Below are 17610 nucleotides of genomic sequence, written 5' to 3' on the forward strand. Positions count from 1 at the left end.
AGTGGGTCATCTTCAATTATCAAGACTTCCAAGATGCTTATTGCTGTACAGCCAATTATTCTAAAACTACAAAGGAGTAATGATAGCTCAGTTCTGTGGCGTTTGCATCCATCAGAATTCCTCCACAACTTAGAAGATCATCACACGAGGGTAATGTAAGAAATTGACACTGCCTTGAAGCTGATAAATGTAGTGTTTGGCAGTCAGGTATCAGAAACATTCAAGGGAGATACTCTAGAAAGAGATGAAAAGGGCAGTTTTAATGTTTTGTACTAAGAATTTGTATCTGCGAGAATTAGAATATATTAATCTCTGGAATATTGTGAGAAAGGCCAGACATTCAGCTCGTGCGAAAAAAAAATACACCACGTATGATCGGATCCAAAGTCATTAATTCAATCACAAATTCTTCATAACATTTCTACTGGTTCTACAGCCTGATACATGTAGACCTGTCATTATCCGGTCATTGCTGAACGATACAATTATTGAAAGGTATAAGTTCTAAGCAATTCCACAATCACTCTTCATCTCATTGTTTTATGGCCTTCTCCTCATTCTCCCTATTAAAGGTTCATTTTTCCTACCCATGAATGCCTTAGAAACTCACAAAACTGAGCCAAATAATAGGCCTGAAAGATGAAATACTGAGCAGTCAATTCCATCTGACACAGAGACCATGGAAAGAAAAAAAAAGAGTTCATCAAAGATGCCATGGGAGTTACTGTCACCCGTCACTCACAAGAGATAGCCTCATTCCATTGTATGTATTAGAGCAACGAGAAAATCAGAGATATTGATGATTATTACGTAGACTCTAACATTTCAATTATCCTGATGGATCTTGTAGGTTTGCTTCACTTACTGCATTGCATGTTGTCTGCTCAATCACTGGAAAAGGAAATGATAAAGGTACAATTGACAATTTTGAGAGATTACGCTCTGCAGTTTGTTGCGAAAAAACAGGAACAGGTAAAGGTCTGCTTTTTAATGCCTTTCATGGTGCTGGCTGATGTTGAAAATTTGAGGATGTCTCCAAGAGCAGATGGACCAAGAAGTATCTAAACCTTGAGTCATGCAGAATGTGCTATGACACAGTCCGTGCCTTCCAGAAGTTTGGCGTGGATGACTTCAACCAGGACAATTTCCGGCTTTACCCTCGTAGAGACTTGACGATATAACCAGAGAACGAACCTCGTAAACTCTCACAACCTAATTTGTGCCTCTAATACATATAAATATGATATATTAGATTGTAGATATTTCGCAAGGGGATGCATAAATTGTTCAATTATTATAAAATGCTTCGAACTTCCTACATCAACGGTAGCCACAGAATTCATTATCATGCTGAAAAGCAAGAAATGCAAAAGTCATTATTTCTGGAAGAATTTAGAACTAATTCTCCCCTGTGTACAGCTTTAGAGTGCTGTTTTTAAACATGTGCAGGGAATGAGCCTAGAAAACATTTAAATATCTAAGTGACTATCCCATGAATTGTTAGAGTATATAGGGCTAATATTGTAAGTTCTTACAACCAAATCGTCTAAATGGGGCATTATTTAGTCAGTCAGACACAGTTATTGAGAGGTTTTTTTTTAAAGTCATTTTTGTTTTTAACATCAAAATCACATGATTTCCCATTCACAAATTTTACCCAAATGCTATGCTTTTAAAGGAATGTTTCACATGGCAGCATTTTTGCATTTCAACACAACAGTGTACCTACAGGACAGGAAACATTTGAAGTGATTGACTTATACATGAGTGTTTCACCATGCTTGGGTTTGCAGTTTAAAGATCTTACAGCACCAAATATGGTCGAAATACATCTTGAATTTCAAGAGTGGCGACCAATTCAAATAATCCATTATTACAGAATGTGTAGGCCCTATGTGTGTGTGTGTTTACAGAATGTACACTGTAAGCCACCATAAACATTGATATGTCTAAAAGTTGCTTGTAACCAGAGATATTAGCTGAAAAGCAGCCATTTTGAATTCTAAGAAGGCAGCCTTGAAAGTTAGGCCTATCTGCAATTTTAGGGAGGGGAAAAGTGCAACCGAATGTTCAACATTATGAGACCGGTTTATGCCCGAAATGTGAACTGTCTGTATTGCGTACAACATGAGATATGGGTCAAAATATACATTCTTGTATGGCGGCCATTTGAAATTTCAAGATGGCCACCTTTAATATCAAAATGAACCATCGTTCACTCAGAAAAAGATGTTTCAGAATGTCTGACAACATACGCATGCTCTCTGCCCCAAATTAGAACCTTACACAATGCATACGATATGAGATACCGGTCCAATTACATTTGTTATGGTAGCCATTTTGAATTTCAAGATGGCCGCTAAGGAAAATGATCCATCATTGAATAAATAAATGTACATATTAGCATGACTGACATCATAAGCATGCTTTTTGCCCCAAATTTATACTCTACATAGTGCTTACAACCTGAGATATGGGTAAAAATATGTTTAGCTATGGCGGCCATTTTGAATTTCAAGATGGCTGCCTAAAAAATGTATCAAAGCTATCTACAATATTAGAAAATGGTGCATCAGAATGTCTGACATCACAAACATGCTTTTTGCATCAAATCTGAACCTTCTGTGATGCTCACATTATGCAAATTGGGTCAAAATACAGTTTGCTATGGCGGCCATTTTGAAATTCAAAATGGCGACTGAAGACGTGGTCGGAAAAAATGGAACCAAAGTTTTTTGGATTCAGCACCCCCAAATCGACCAAGTTAGCTAAAAAAATCAATTTTGGCACGAAAATCTCACGGGACCCAATATTTCGACATAGTAGACTGTACTATTATGATCAGGGAGGTGCTAGAGAAGGAGAGACAACTACTGCTCTCCTCTGAAGTCATGCGCGGTACCGCCGAGAAGTTATGCGTTCAACTACAGGTGTTAATGTGCTTTGCAAAAGAGAGCATTAATAATCGAGACTAGCGCTCTCACATCTAGAAATACTTGCCCCTACTGCAATTCGCTCTTTCTTTCAATGTGATGGCAAGAATGAATTTGCTTACCTTGAATTGGAGCAGCGAATAAAAATGCAATGTAAAACTGACAATTTTAACAGCAAATAGTAATAAAAGCACGCTGGAACACGCTTTAGCGGAGTACTTTATTTGACAGATTAAAATATCCAAGATTTAAAGATAGAAACTAACATGCGGAAATGTGCGCATTATAGAAAAATATTAGTTTTTAAGAGAGCCTACTTTTCATTTCATTTCGATATGCGCATTACGAAGAAACTAGAAATACATGTTTACAATATTGAATTCTTTCCTAAACTATTCTAAATCAATTCGAGTATTTCATTTTAATTTTTACGGTAAAATAAAGCTTGTAATTCAACGAAAGGTGAAATGCGTTCTTCGTCTCCGAACTCCGAACACTAATATTCAGTGTCCGCGCACACACTTGCGTGAAGAGTGAATGGAGGTGGTGTGGCACGCGCAATGAACAGATACGTGTACTGAGCAAAGTGAATGAGTGTGATAATGTTTCATTGCCAAACTAAACATGGTTTTAACTTTTCTGGAAATATACTTTAAGCGATAACTTATGAACTTTGTTCTTTTGAGAGCATGTAGCAAACAACAATTGCATTACATGAAGATGATAGTAGCTTACTGATAATAAATGAATTGATAAGTTCTACATTCAGCCATTTATCCTTATCTCAATATAGCTGTACAACTTCCTTGTACGGTAATTCTTTCACGCAAAATATCAAATCACCTGTTCTAATGCAGTCCCTCCTAGAGATAATAACGCTGCATTTTCAAATGAGCAAGAATTCTGAAATGTCGGTCACGTTACGGTTCTAAAACATTCCATTCAATCACGCCACTCAACACAGAACTAGGCTGGGAAAAGACACATAAAACATTTTACACTGCATCATTTTTGTTTCTTAATATTTTATTTGGACACACATCGAGCCAACAACCAATGTCATTGGAAACTTTGTGTGATTTCATGCACAATATTTTCAGATTTAAAAAAAAAAGAACAGAAATGAGCAAAGTAAAATAATCATGGTGACAGATTGTAGCTTTAAATGTGTCTTTTTTCTATAAATTTGTCTATAATACATTTTGTACATGATTCACACCAGCAAAAGAAAGGTGTAGGTGCCATATTCTTCTTTTACAATCACATCATGTCGCCAATCCATAAAAGCTAGTCTGGCTTGTCATTGGTCGCTTGTGGTCACATGACATGTATGCTCTTAGCCCCACACACTGCTTATTATGTCATGTTGGACTAAACAACTTTGACACATACAAAAAAAAAGCTAGTCTTGATCCCAGCATCTTGGATGCCATAACCATTTTCAAGGCTTCGTTCACACAAACCTTCAAGATATTATTTACACATTGCCATATTCCATGCATCATAAATGCTAGCACTTTAACGACAGTGTACCTTGTTGCACATTCTTCCATAGATTCCATAGATAGATTTGTTTTCATCTCTCACATCTTGGCACCGTGAAGAGGCTATCTCCAAGCTCTTGTAAAACACACTCATTCAACTTTTTTTTTTCTTGATCGCAAAAGGGCCTCCTGGACCCTGACTTAAAACTGTATCTTTAATTGATGTTTGACTGATGATAATTCCCCATATAATCAATTCCTTAATACATGTATTTGATTTCTATTAGAACAAAATGTTCAGCTAATACTCCACCACATGCAGGGTCTAACTAAAAGTGTTGGTAAATTGAAGTTCTGATCATATCCCTCCTCTATAAATCCTCATTACAAATTTTTTAATTTTTACTTATAGTATTTGGATATTCATACAGTCAACAAAGAGATATTTTCTGTACCATTTATCAAATTCAATTTCTTGCTCATTCACATCATTCATCATAAAATAATTCAGAACTTTGCATTACATTTACACTGTCACATGGAAGAATTTTCCACTGTGACATTGATCTGCAATCACTTTTGGTGAAAAATACCAAGGAACTTGGGCAGCAATTTCTGGCTTTCTTTGAAAAAGAAAAAAAAAAGTACTTTGACCTGTAGTTATTAAAACTGTGTGCAATGTCATTACATCTGACTTCCCATGAAAATAATACAGTGTATGTGTAATTCATTCTTTGTCTAAAAAGAGAAATGTTTTCTCGCGAGTATAAACAATTCATCATATTATGTAACTACGGTCAAACCTGTCTTAGCGACCACCTGTCTACAGCAACCAACTGCTGTATACGAACACTAAAAACAACTCCCTCCGACAGAAAAGTCATGTAAAAGAACCTGTCTTTAGCTGCCACCTGTCTACAACAGTCACTTTTTTCATCTCCCTTGGGTTACCGCTATAGACAGGTTTTAACCTGTACTTGATACAATTTCTCATCAACTGAAAGCAAACAAGAGCAATTGATCAAGTTTACTGAATCAAAGGACAATTCCATCTTGGCAAATTTAAACAATATCATCTTTATGAATATAAATAAGTAGCATTTTGTACAGGCTGTTGCGATTAAAAATACTCCCCTACGAAGGGATGGCGTTGTATGTATGCAAATTTTAAATTAAACTATAAAGCATCTCAAAAAAGGTGTGGAAGCCATTTCACAATCGTTGCAACATTTCTCTTCAAGATCCACTTCTCAAACACAGTTATGAATACATTTATCATGGAAAATTAAATTGTATGATAATAATGATATTCATTTCCTTTACAGCAGCAGTCAAAGATTGCTGGATTGCAAGATACTGTTCGGTTTGAAATAATGAATACGACTGAGGCATAGGCCTTAATCTCAGTGAACGTACCTCAGAATGGGGGGTTAAATACATTTTAAACTGACAAACATCTAGTCGAGCAAGAAGGGAAATTTCAGTAAAACGAAAAAGAACACAATACTTACATTCACTATAGAAATCAGTAGGAATTCTTACAACTAATTCGGGGTCTAAAGGTTGCACCAACAATTAATAAACCAACCTAAACCAAAAACTTCAGTTTTCATTCACTCCACCTATAGAAAGCAAAACAATTATATTTTGGATATTAAAAATGATGGAGTGAATGCAAAGGTAAAACTGATATGGAAAATATTAAAATCAGATAAAAATATACTGGAGAAAAGATGATCATGCCAGCCATTTCAACATAGAACACAAATATATGAATCCCACATTGCTCCTTTTCTATTGGACTATCTTTCCAGCCTTTCGCGTTATGTTTTTGCATGTGAACAATTTTAATTCAGTATTCTTGGACACATATTACACATACAACGTTGTACATGTATGCACTATATGTTCACGACAAGACATATGATGCATGTGGTACCACATTAACAAGTTTTTAACATGTGGCATGCTAGAACACACTGGTGTGAAAACTTACAGATGGGACATCATACATTATGTCTGTGGTTACCGCAATCCAGTAATTTTCTCGCCAATACAAGGATGTATCAATGGAAGGGGTAGATAATTTCGCAGTGAATTTGTGTTAGAAGTAACACTGAAATCACAATTTTCATTGTATAAATGCAAGCTTTCCCACCCAAAAGTACAAAGTTTCTTTTTTTCTTCATTGTTTTAAAAGCCTGATACAGTATAACATAGCAATGGTTTCATTGTTCCCAGGGGGTTTCCTATAACATGAGCCCAATGTATAATCTGTTAACTCTTGAGAGCTTCAGTAGGATTAGTTAACATATTCAGAGGTTACAACATTGAAATCAAAGATGCGTGCTTCTTTCCTAACCCCAGAGCCTTAATGCCAGCAATGCATTTTTTTCTACCTTCATTGGAGCATGGATTACACGAATGCTTCACCTGAGAGGTCTACACAAATTCTCCCAGAGAATGTCTTACTTAATCTATTACCATACATAACATGACAGCATTTTCACAAAGCAGAACATAAGGCACTTATTATTAAGCTTCTTGCTACTATTAAAGATTCAAGCGTTGGAACATTCAGGAGAATCTCAGCACACAGGGAGTTGTCGATGCTCATTCTAATACAGAGGAAAATGTCCGAGGGAGAACAGATCTAGAACTGCAGCATCCTGCATCATACTCCAATATATTTCTTGAAATACAAAATACAACTTCAAATCACTGATGGGGATGAATAACAAAGAGCTGGACATACAATTTCTTGACATCCCTCTTTTTCCATCAGCCTAAAAGAAATATTGCTCTCCTGAATTTTCCCTGTACTAACGAAGGAAATCGACATTTCTGTGCCCAATGGTGATATTGTCAACAGGCTCTTGAAAATTTGCAAATCATTCTTGTGGAAAGTAAATCTTTAATAAGCCCAGAATAAATTGCATGGACATAGAAATTATTAAATAGCACACATCCTGAATACTGGCATACAGCATTTGGAATTCCCTTTTTTGACCTATTGACCATCTGCCAATTCAAAATGTGTTTCTGCACTTTGAATCAATATGGGTTAATTTCTGCATTTATTACATTTTTTTTTCTCTCAATATTTTTTTTCCTACTAAAATTTCCAGTTGCTTAATCTGTTTTTGTTTTCCCAAAGCTAAATCAGGGCTATGAAAAGATAATTTGGAGCAGCAAAGAGGAGCATCCCAATGTAATGAATACTGGATGATAATGACCTTAAAGTAATGATTGTAGACCTTAATAACACATGCCTAAAAGGGATTCATACATTCAAATTGTGAATCATAAATTTGAAGACCTAATTATATAATTCATTACTTCTCATCAAATCAGCTCAATCAAAGTGTAAATGTCAGCTAAGAGAAGCCAGCAAGAAAAGATTGTATTCCATGCAAGACTTTCCATAATTCCAAATGGAGTTGAGGGTACTTAACTCCTTATGTTTTAATTTTTACTTTACATTCTAAATCTACAAGATTTGGTCTTGCAGAAACATGCATAAATCTACAAAATTTCAAAGCTCACCACCTTTCTCTACAATACCAAGCACACGGACACTTTGACTTACCCTGTGACAAGCACAGACACATATGAAAATGGAATGTCTGTTGATATGGAACTACAACTGTCTCATGACGTCTTGATATAATCTCCGAGAATCGCTGCCACAGTTAACCCTCAACACGGACAGAGATTTTCCATCTGACGCGGATACAAGGACCTACAATAATCCTTGAGATCAGGGCACTCAGTCGCCTCTTGTGTACCCATGTACGACCACTTCTCTACAATTCTGATTCAAATAATTTCAGTTTACAACATCTTTAAGAATGACTTTGAGGCAATCATGAGTAGTGGATGAACAAGTTTAATACATATTCTTTTTTACTGGGACATGTAGTGACCTTACCTGTTCCTATAATACCTCTGAGGCTAAACCACTGTGCCAAATGCATAGCAGACAACTCGCCCCTATATTCTTAAATCCTGTGGTCCTCATCACACAAGTGTATAAATGTCCATTTCATAAGAACCTGCAGGTTAGCGGATTAGCATGTGTAAGCCATTACAGGTGAAGCTTGGCTGGAACACTAATCTTGGAATAAAGTGAAAGTACCCGAGGTCTGGCTGTGATTCTGGAAAGTGGGGTAAATCTATAATGCACGGCACCTTTTGCAACACATTAGGGTGAAAAGTGTCATGTAAAAAGTAACTAGAGTTCACCTTGCCTAAAAGTCAAATCCAGAGAGACCAGAGAAAAAAAATCCTTCGACCTATGTGACTTTCGACTTACACTATACACTATGGGATTAACAAATGTGTATATCCATCTGGGGAGCAATTTTTCTCTGGCTTAGCTAATTTTTCGATTTGTGCAATGTTGACTAAGGCAAGGTGGACTGTACTATCATTGTCATAGTCTACAATGCTAGCTTTGTTTGCGTCTTGCTAACATCACCATCAAGTCTACAAATGGCTAGAAATGCCACGGTTGTATACAGATAAGAGATGATGATGGTATCAAGAGCATCATAGAAAATCTTCTTGTTTACAGGTGTTCAATATTCTCCGATCTTTGTTTAAGAGCACACACAGGGAGGTGTGCATCAGTGTCATACATACCTCACATCATCGACGGATAAGAATTGAATCATTTAAAATTGCAACAGACAATTTAGCGAGTATGAAACATATCCATGAGGTATTCCAAGCTGTTTCTGGTAAGCAGGCAGAAAATGGCTGCTCTTTGCCCTGTGCTTCTAAAGAGCACAACCACGATACATGCATCACACTGTCCTGAAATTGAGCAAAGATGGACAAGCAATAAAGGAAATGTTCAGATTCTGCTCTGATTGTCTCAACATCATGTCATTCACGTGGGTATCTTAAACCATCATATGACTGTCTGCAGAGTTTCTCAGGCTCCAGTAGCAACTTTGTGAGAGGTGGCAAAATCTTTGGCTAACCTGAGACCTTGCAAAGGTCTGTTTTCTAATTACCATCTTGCGTCAATTCCGGGACAATGTGATGCCATTCACACATTGTTCCTGACCTTACAGTGACTTAGTCCAAGGACCCAATGAGACCAGTCACTCCATAGGCTTTAAAGGTGGTGCCAATCGTAAAAATGATGCATTTCTTCCTCCAAACCAGAACCAAATATGAGAGCAAAAGTATATGCAGTCTTGATAAACTTGAGCAGAGGTTTTCCTTCCACAATATCTTTGATTGCATCAAAGACACGATATCACGACAATGATTGGATTGTATGTTGGCAGTCAAAGAGGATCTTTCAGTTGATCCAGTTTTCTTCTTTCTAAAAAGGAAGCAAATCTCCATGCACAGTTTATTACAGAACTGGAATATTTTTTCCATGTCGATGGACATACATTGTATATCCCAGATGGATAAGAAGCAAGATGTAAACGGCATAAAGTCTCAAGTTGTGCAGTGTAAGGATCCCTGCAGCTCTACCGAGTGCTTGCCCAAGTAGTTCTTTGGATGCAACAAGGTTCCTCCCTTGGCTAGAGATCATACATGCAAGACGACGTCGGAACAGTACTTGCACGGCATGAAGTCACGATCGAGGATGGTGCTGCGGTCGATCATCGCCGGCGTCCCACCCATCTGATGGAGGAGTTGTATGATCTGCTGTGCGGTGTGCTCACTACGAGGCAGCTGGTCTGGGGAGGGTAGCGATGAGAGACTGTTGGCAAGCTGATGGTGGTGTTCGTCGGCCAGCGATACCTCCTCAAACTGGGGTTCATCTGCGCCCTCTGTAGATGAAGACGGCCAGTCCGTACCAATGTCTACAGCAAATTAAGATGAGCGATATCTCAATACATTGACATGTCTTTATAGAGTCATCCTGAATGATTAGAGTAAACCAAAAACCAAACACAAATCTTGATTGAGCAAAAGCAGCAATAATGATAGAATACTAAATTAGTGGAGGTTTCAGGAAAATCGGACAGTCCTTTCAAAAGTTATGATTTTTTGTGTGTGTGTGTGCAGTCATTGTGGATAGGAAGATTAATAAATAAAACCCTGCAATACAAGAGAGGAACCTTTTTAAATTTAGCTTGCTGCTACTTGTGAATGTAATGTTATGGGAGGAACATGATAGGCAGCTCACCATTTTCACCTGAATGCTGCATCTCCTCTGTTGCTTCCGTTGCTTCACTGATCTTGAAAGCGTTCCTTGTGTCCCGGGGAGGCGTGAGGGCGCTGTTGATGTCACTCTGACGGACGTACGGCTGGAGGTGCTGCTTCTCCTGTAGGAGCTGGACTACAAGGTTCTGGAGCTGGGTCAGCTTGGACTGGGGAAGAGGTGAAGGAGAACATGGTTTTACTTTATTGAGAGAAATCCACTTTTTGCAAATGATACGCAATATTAACTGTAAAGCACTCCATGACCACTCCTGAGGCATTCAAAACTCTGTACGAACAGGTAAGGTGGCCCTGAAACTTATGTTGCTTTGGAAGCTAGGTTCATGAGCACTCCTGAAGAGCTCTCAAAAAGTCTGTATTAACAGTCATCAAAGTTTGGAGTGCTTCCGCCTCTTATGCCATTTATACAGTTTATACGTTAGACTTTCCCCCGGCACTAAAAAAGGTTACCATAACAGTTACGCCTCTCCCGGCTATTTTGTGTATGGTCTTGGCAGGCAGTGATTATCTGTATGAAATTACCGAAATGGGCACAAGCTGGGCCACTTCAAGTGTGTTCCTGGGTCTAACTTTGTGTATGAATGGGATATGAGACAGGAGGGCTTCCAGCATATGTACATCAAAATCAGGGAATTCCAAGAAGCTTGTAGGGATCTACACATGTTTTACATGTATCTCAATGGGCTAAAACCATTGCAGAACCAGGGAGGTTTTCATATTCTTTGCCAGGACTAAAACAAGTACATGTAGTCAAAGCTTTGGGTTTGAATTCAGAAGACTAGCTAAGCTATTTTAATTTATCATTTAGATATTTCTGTTTGAGATAACAAAAACAATAACATAAAATGTTTTCACTTTACTTTTTGTTCTTGGAACTTCTGGTACCTTAAAAAATCTGCAAATATCACATTTTGTTTTACGAAATTAACTTGTCACAATCAATTTTCCCAGTTGCTCGGGGCAACTAAAATTCACTGGAGGGCAGATAATATCCAAAGTGTATCTGCCTGTATTAGAGTATGAGGAGCATGTCCAAATGACAACAGGGAGAGAATTACATTGTATGTCTGTGATCTCCTGTTGACACTTATAATGTTATAAAAAAAAAGCACATGAGGCTTGATGGAAGAGTAACAGTTTAACCCTAACTAGGCCGGGCTATTTAGGTAGATGATAGAGCCGCGGGGGCCTCCCAGGCCCCCACTCCGGATCTCGGCCGTCGACCGCGCGATCGCGACGAAAATTGGCACACGCATTGCCTCTGATGTAATCTAAAGTACCATGAAGTTAATTTTTTCAAAAATTATCATTTACACTAAATTATGCTAATTTATGCATAATGATGCATGAAATCAGACAATTTGGTATAAATCACTAAATAAAGCTCAAAACACACACATTTTTGGTGTAAATATTCTTTTGAGTATCATTAGCAAATGTAAGAGAAAAAAATTGCACAATCACAAAAAATTTTCAAAGTATTTTAATGTTTCTTAAATTTCTTATGTATTTCATTGTTTTTACGACTTTGTGTTTTTCATTGGTTTTTCGATGAAATTTGTCCGTGACATTGTTCCGAACAAGAAAATGCGTTATTAATTGATTTTAATCAATAAACCCCAAAAATAATCATGCTTTTATGAAATATGCCTGTAAACACAGTTTCCATTGAAATTGTACACAAATTCACGTTTTTGAGAAGTTTTTGGTCTAACATGCACGTGCATATTTATGCGCAACTTCGGAACCACGCACCCGGGCATCGCAAATTTGGTGTCAAAAGATGTGGGAGACTCGAAAGAAAAAAGTCATGAAACGTCGCGGCGATAGCTTCTCACGATAGCGATACATCCCGCGAAACGTCGAGGGGGGGCCTCAGAGGCCCCACCCCCCCGGCCTAGTTAGGGTTAAAAGTCCATTATGGTTATTATGTTGCTTTGAACAAAAACAGAAATATCAGAGAACATTAGTGATTTTTTTTTTTAATTGTACAAATAGAAAAGGTTGTCATTTGTTAAAGCTTACAAGTGTAGACAGTATGAAAAATTGGCAACCCTGTGTGATTTTGGAGTTGAGCAGGTCTCCATATGGTGCAAAAAAAAAAATCCCCAATTATAGCTTTTTTAACAAGAAAATGTTTCTTCTTGGTAAATAGAGTACTACATTTTAGCGTGTCTCCCTCAGCGGGTAAAATCTGTGATTGCACAAATATTGAAAAAAAAATTCAGTAAAATTTGTGGACAAAACAGATTCAGTTAAACTTTTCAAGAGCAGTATCAGTGTTGCAAATTTGCCTTACTCTATAAACTTTTACGATGTGCAAAACTTGTGCATTAAGTGTTCAATCTTTTTCTCAATCATTCACTGATTTGATTCTCTTATTCTTCTACTTTCAGAACAAGTAACACAATATTAGGTTGGACTTGCCCTTTAACTCTTAATGTGCCAGGCCCAAAACCCCTAACATGCCAGAGGTTTTTACCTAACACCTGAACGTTTCGATACTGCACTGACAATGAAATTTAAAACCGCCATATCTCTGAAACTATTGACTGTTTTGAATTGAGTTCTACACAACATATATCAAGAAATGTTTGTTCTTTCGTGTCATGTAGTCAATTTGGCATAATATCTATCTGAACCTGAAATATTGCAGAAATAATTGATGCATCAGAAAAATTATTAGAAATTTTTGTGTAGTATGGAAAAAAAAGAGTCAGTCATGTTTTTTTTTTCAATAGAACGCTCCCTTCACTCCGTGAGAAAATTTTAGAGCAACATCTCCTCTTACAAATGATAACAAAATTGCGTTCTAGAATTGTATGATTCCAAAGATACTAGCAGTTTATTTTGTCTTAGCGATTCTCTTTCTGCCTCTAGTAATTCATTCCCAAATCTGAGTCCTTTAGTTCCAGATCCTGTATTTGAAACTAAAGTGATTGTCCCGGGCCCTGGAAGAGTGTCTTTTATCCACTTGAGAAGGAAGAGCCTACTAATCCTTCTTTTGTCTAAATGGACCACGGGCGGGGGTACTCTACTGAAATCGGCAGGTCTTTGTCCGCGCGCAATTCATATGCTAGCGTGGGGACGATTAGTGACGTTCACCAAAACAAAAGGATGAAAGACTTGACCGACGACCCTCTTTGAGGGACAAAATCAAAAGAGCTTCCCGCAGGACAGCATCCAAGCGGAACAATGCGACTGGAACCGCATAGACAATACACGCAGAATCAATAGCATACACACATGTGGTTTACCAATGAGACTTTTGATCCATACACATCTCGCAGAGGGTGCTCTCGCTGCGGATTTTCCCGACGTGAAAAAAATACATCTAGCTGAAAAATCGTGTAATTACTCAAAATTTTCTAATGTAAGCATGCTCACATTTTTAGTGGAAACGATGGCTATGCTAATCAGCTACCACTACATATCATTGGCAGTTTCTTGGTGTAACACATTACGGTACCAGAAGAACTTAAATGATCAATGCTTTTCTGGCTCTTCTTAGTCGCCGATCGGCGACCATGGCACGTCAGGACTAAGGTCGCCGTTCGGCGACCATGGCACGTTAAGAGTTAAAGACTACACCTTGAAACATGAACGCCATCAATGAGTGTTTCCAACTACAGGTTATCTACCTTTTAGTCATTAGCATCTGCTTCAGTCAACTAAATATGTCATGTGGAGTGGAAATCTCTTTGGAATAAAGAAAAACTGCTGTATGAGTGCTTCATATCCTCTCTTACACTAAAAACGGAAATTCTAGGTACAGATACTGTCGTTGTTGTTTGCTTGTTGTCTCACAATGCGACTAGTTAGTTCTAGAATCATGCAGTGCCAAACGTCTCAAAGACGACTGAAATTGACAGTATGCCAACTTTACAATCAGGGCTCATGGCTGGCAAAACATCTCAACTCCACATCGGAATGATAAGGCAAGGACTTCATATGACACGTAGAAGATTTAGGGCAAACTGGTTGCAAATCTTGCACAACAAATTCACACCAGAGAGCAGATAATTCTGGATTATCTCAAGCTGATAAGATAAGAATTAATCTCTGGATAAATAGTTGGTGGGATCAAAGGTTAATGACAAAAAATCAGATACCGCAAATTTAGGGATGACACCACTGCGGGACAACTAAGGAACAAGGTCAGGAAGATAATCTACATGTATTTCTCATTAATCTAATGACTGCCAAAGTAATAATAAGTATTAGGGAGCATGACTCTGTAATTTCACATGGATCACCTGTTTGAAATCAATGTCCCAGATCTGAGTGACTATTGATGTCAAACCCACATGCAGAGAGCTAGTGAGCTATCAGGTGTTGACATGCTGTAGTTGTGTAATCACTCACATGGTATCATGCATCCCATTCTCATGATCAAAACCAATGACAGATGTAATCTGCCGCTGATGAAACTTGGCACCAGGTTAGAGTGCCCTATTGATGTTATCTTGTACACAACAGTTTCTATGGTAACTGGTGTCAGACAAGAAATGGTTCGGTGATGTTACCCAAGATGACAAACCTCACACTTCACCTCTGAGCTAGAAGTGTTGTGGTCTTGTGGCAAATTGCTTGGCTCATGGCAATAGGGACATGGGTTCAAGCCAAACTCAAAACAGCACAGCAGTCCCTTGTAACAATAGTGCTACTTTTACTTCTATGAGAATGTCTTATTTGTGAATCTGTATTCTAAAAGAAGCAAAGGAAATGAAATTGCTAACCTGAGATTAAAAAAAAAAGGGCCAAATTGCTTCTCTTACCGATCACAATAAAAAAGGCATGTTGGTGTCAGCAAAAAAAAAACAAAACAACAAACAAACAAACAAAAATTTAAAAAAAATACACACAGAGAATGTTTCTTGGTCTTATTCTTTATTTTTCCGGCAGCCATGAGTTGCAACAAAGTCTACTTTCCCCATTTCAATGAATCAGGCTTCAAAAAGGTTCAAAAGTCATTTTCACGAAAAGCACAGCACACTTAAAAATGCAGAATGATTATATGTGCTTTACTTTGCTCAGTATTCTATAAATAATGTACTGATGAATATGAAGGTGTAACAAAATTTTACTTTTTTAACGAGTTGTCAATGTTTGGCGTGAGTCACATGGCATAAAAAAGGAATGAAATGTTCCAACGTACTCTCAAACTTGCAACATACTTAGGCTCTTCTAGAGACTAACACAATGTGCAAAAATAGATATAAGATTCTTGCACAACAGGCATCTTATGTATTACCCAAGGCACACTCCTATGCACATTTATAGGTCCCACAGATAAACACTTGTTAATCTGACATAGAGACATTGAAAATGGATTAAACAAAAGTCAATATCATGTGCAGCAACAAATTTAAGTAACGCTGGATGGAAATACAGGATCCAGCCATTGCGGAACATGATTCTCTATCTTGGATGGGGAAATAATTAACTTTTAGAGGGTCGGCTTATCTAATTGGATCGTGAGTTGCTGAGCGTTTGTAAAGGACAATGATCTTTGGACCAAAGATCAATGTGTGACCTTGGTTTAAATGGCAGTGAGTCATCTGTTGAACACAGTGTAGTATCTCCTCAAATCTGTGTGTATGGCGTGTGTTTGCATCGTGCACTAGTAAGTTAAGTTTACTTGTGTGTTACGTTTGCAGTGGGTGTATGAGTGTGTATGTGTACCATGTTTGGTGTATGTGCTAGTGTAGATTGTACGCATATTACAATTATAGTTGTTCACAGCCTTTGTACGTGATGTGTGTGCATTTTGTGTCATGACACACGCATTTCACATGTTTATCTGTGTAATTTGTAATTGCATAATCAGCCTCTTTTTTTTTTTCTTTCTTTTTATCTGTAGCATGATGTTGGTGAAGTCCAAATTTGCCACAAAAGATCACATCACCACTTGTTAAATTGCAGCTATTGAAAATTGGTTGCCTATTTTCCGAGTTACTTGGTATGTGGCATAATTAAATTTTCACAAAAACTAAGTGATTTGGTGATAAAGAGAAAAAATGACTACTTTTTCCTAACATCCTACAATTCAAAAAGGAAAAGAAAATGTTCACCCCCTTAACACTTTTCATCAATTCAAGAAAGGGAAGTTGATAATGCAACTATTACATTGTACATTCATAAGTCTTTTATTTGTAAAAGTACTGTTACCAATGAAAATGAAACAAAAAGCAAAGAAATAAAAAAGATAAGTGGGGTGTAAAAACACTTTCTCTGTGGAAAAGCAATGCATTCACTTAAGAAACAGATCTCCTTATTCTTATTAATCATTATTCTAATACACTACAAATTACATCTGTACTCTGAAAAACTTAAAGTAGATCAGGACATGGGTGCAAAAAGTAGTCTAAGAAAATGCAGTTCGCTCTACAAAAGTAAGAACCTTGAACCTTTCTCATTCTACATGTGGGAACCCTTTTCTGGAAATAGGTTACAAAATCACTGTCATCAGCATACAAGATATGAGACAAACACAAAGACTTTGAACTATGCTGAATAAGGTATTATACACAATGGGTAGAGTCAAGTGTTAAGATAATACAAATAGACATATCATAGATCAAAAAACTGCGACTGCACTAATCATCACCAGCTATATTTTACACGTCACGTCTGTTAAAGCTGAGAATGAGGCGATTATCAGAAGCCTTTTAATATGACCAGCACTGAATGCAATACAAAGATCTCTCCATTTCTGATTGGTGCATCATATCCTGTGTAACATCCTAGTAATTTGCTTTCCACAAATGTGCCTGGGAGTTACTGCTGGTCGGAAGAGGGGGTCATTTACTCCTCAAAATCAGTGCATTATGAAGACACAATGGTGTAAAAGATTTGCTTGATGATCAATGAAATGAAGAATGAAGTATGAATGGATGGATCACGGATGAATGTATGCATAAATTGAAATTAGGAACTGGACAAAACATGACATAATCAATACAACACAATCAATACTATTGATGGATATGTGATTTATT

The 17610-nt window shown here is 37.4% G+C and overlaps 1 protein-coding gene across 1 annotated transcript in view; it reads right to left on the reverse strand.

The window, feature by feature from the left end:
* Positions 1–9590: 9590 nt before the first annotated feature.
* LOC139728870 (golgin subfamily A member 2-like) overlaps positions 9591–17610 on the reverse strand; it is a 35768-nt gene continuing 27748 nt past the window's right edge. Inside the window, exons 23-24 of the mRNA XM_071639806.1 lie at positions 10575–10758; positions 9591–10248 (exon numbers count right to left, since the gene is read on the reverse strand). Coding sequence (XP_071495907.1) covers positions 9971–10248; positions 10575–10758 — 462 coding nt within the window. The 3' untranslated portion in view covers positions 9591–9970. The remainder of the gene's footprint in view (positions 10249–10574; positions 10759–17610) is intronic.

The sequence above is a fragment of the Diadema antillarum genome, unplaced genomic scaffold (genome assembly GCF_040938485.1).
Source record: "Diadema antillarum isolate AM-2024a unplaced genomic scaffold, OU_Dant_1.0 seq00000204_RagTag, whole genome shotgun sequence".
NCBI classification, from domain to species: domain Eukaryota; kingdom Metazoa; phylum Echinodermata; class Echinoidea; order Diadematoida; family Diadematidae; genus Diadema; species Diadema antillarum.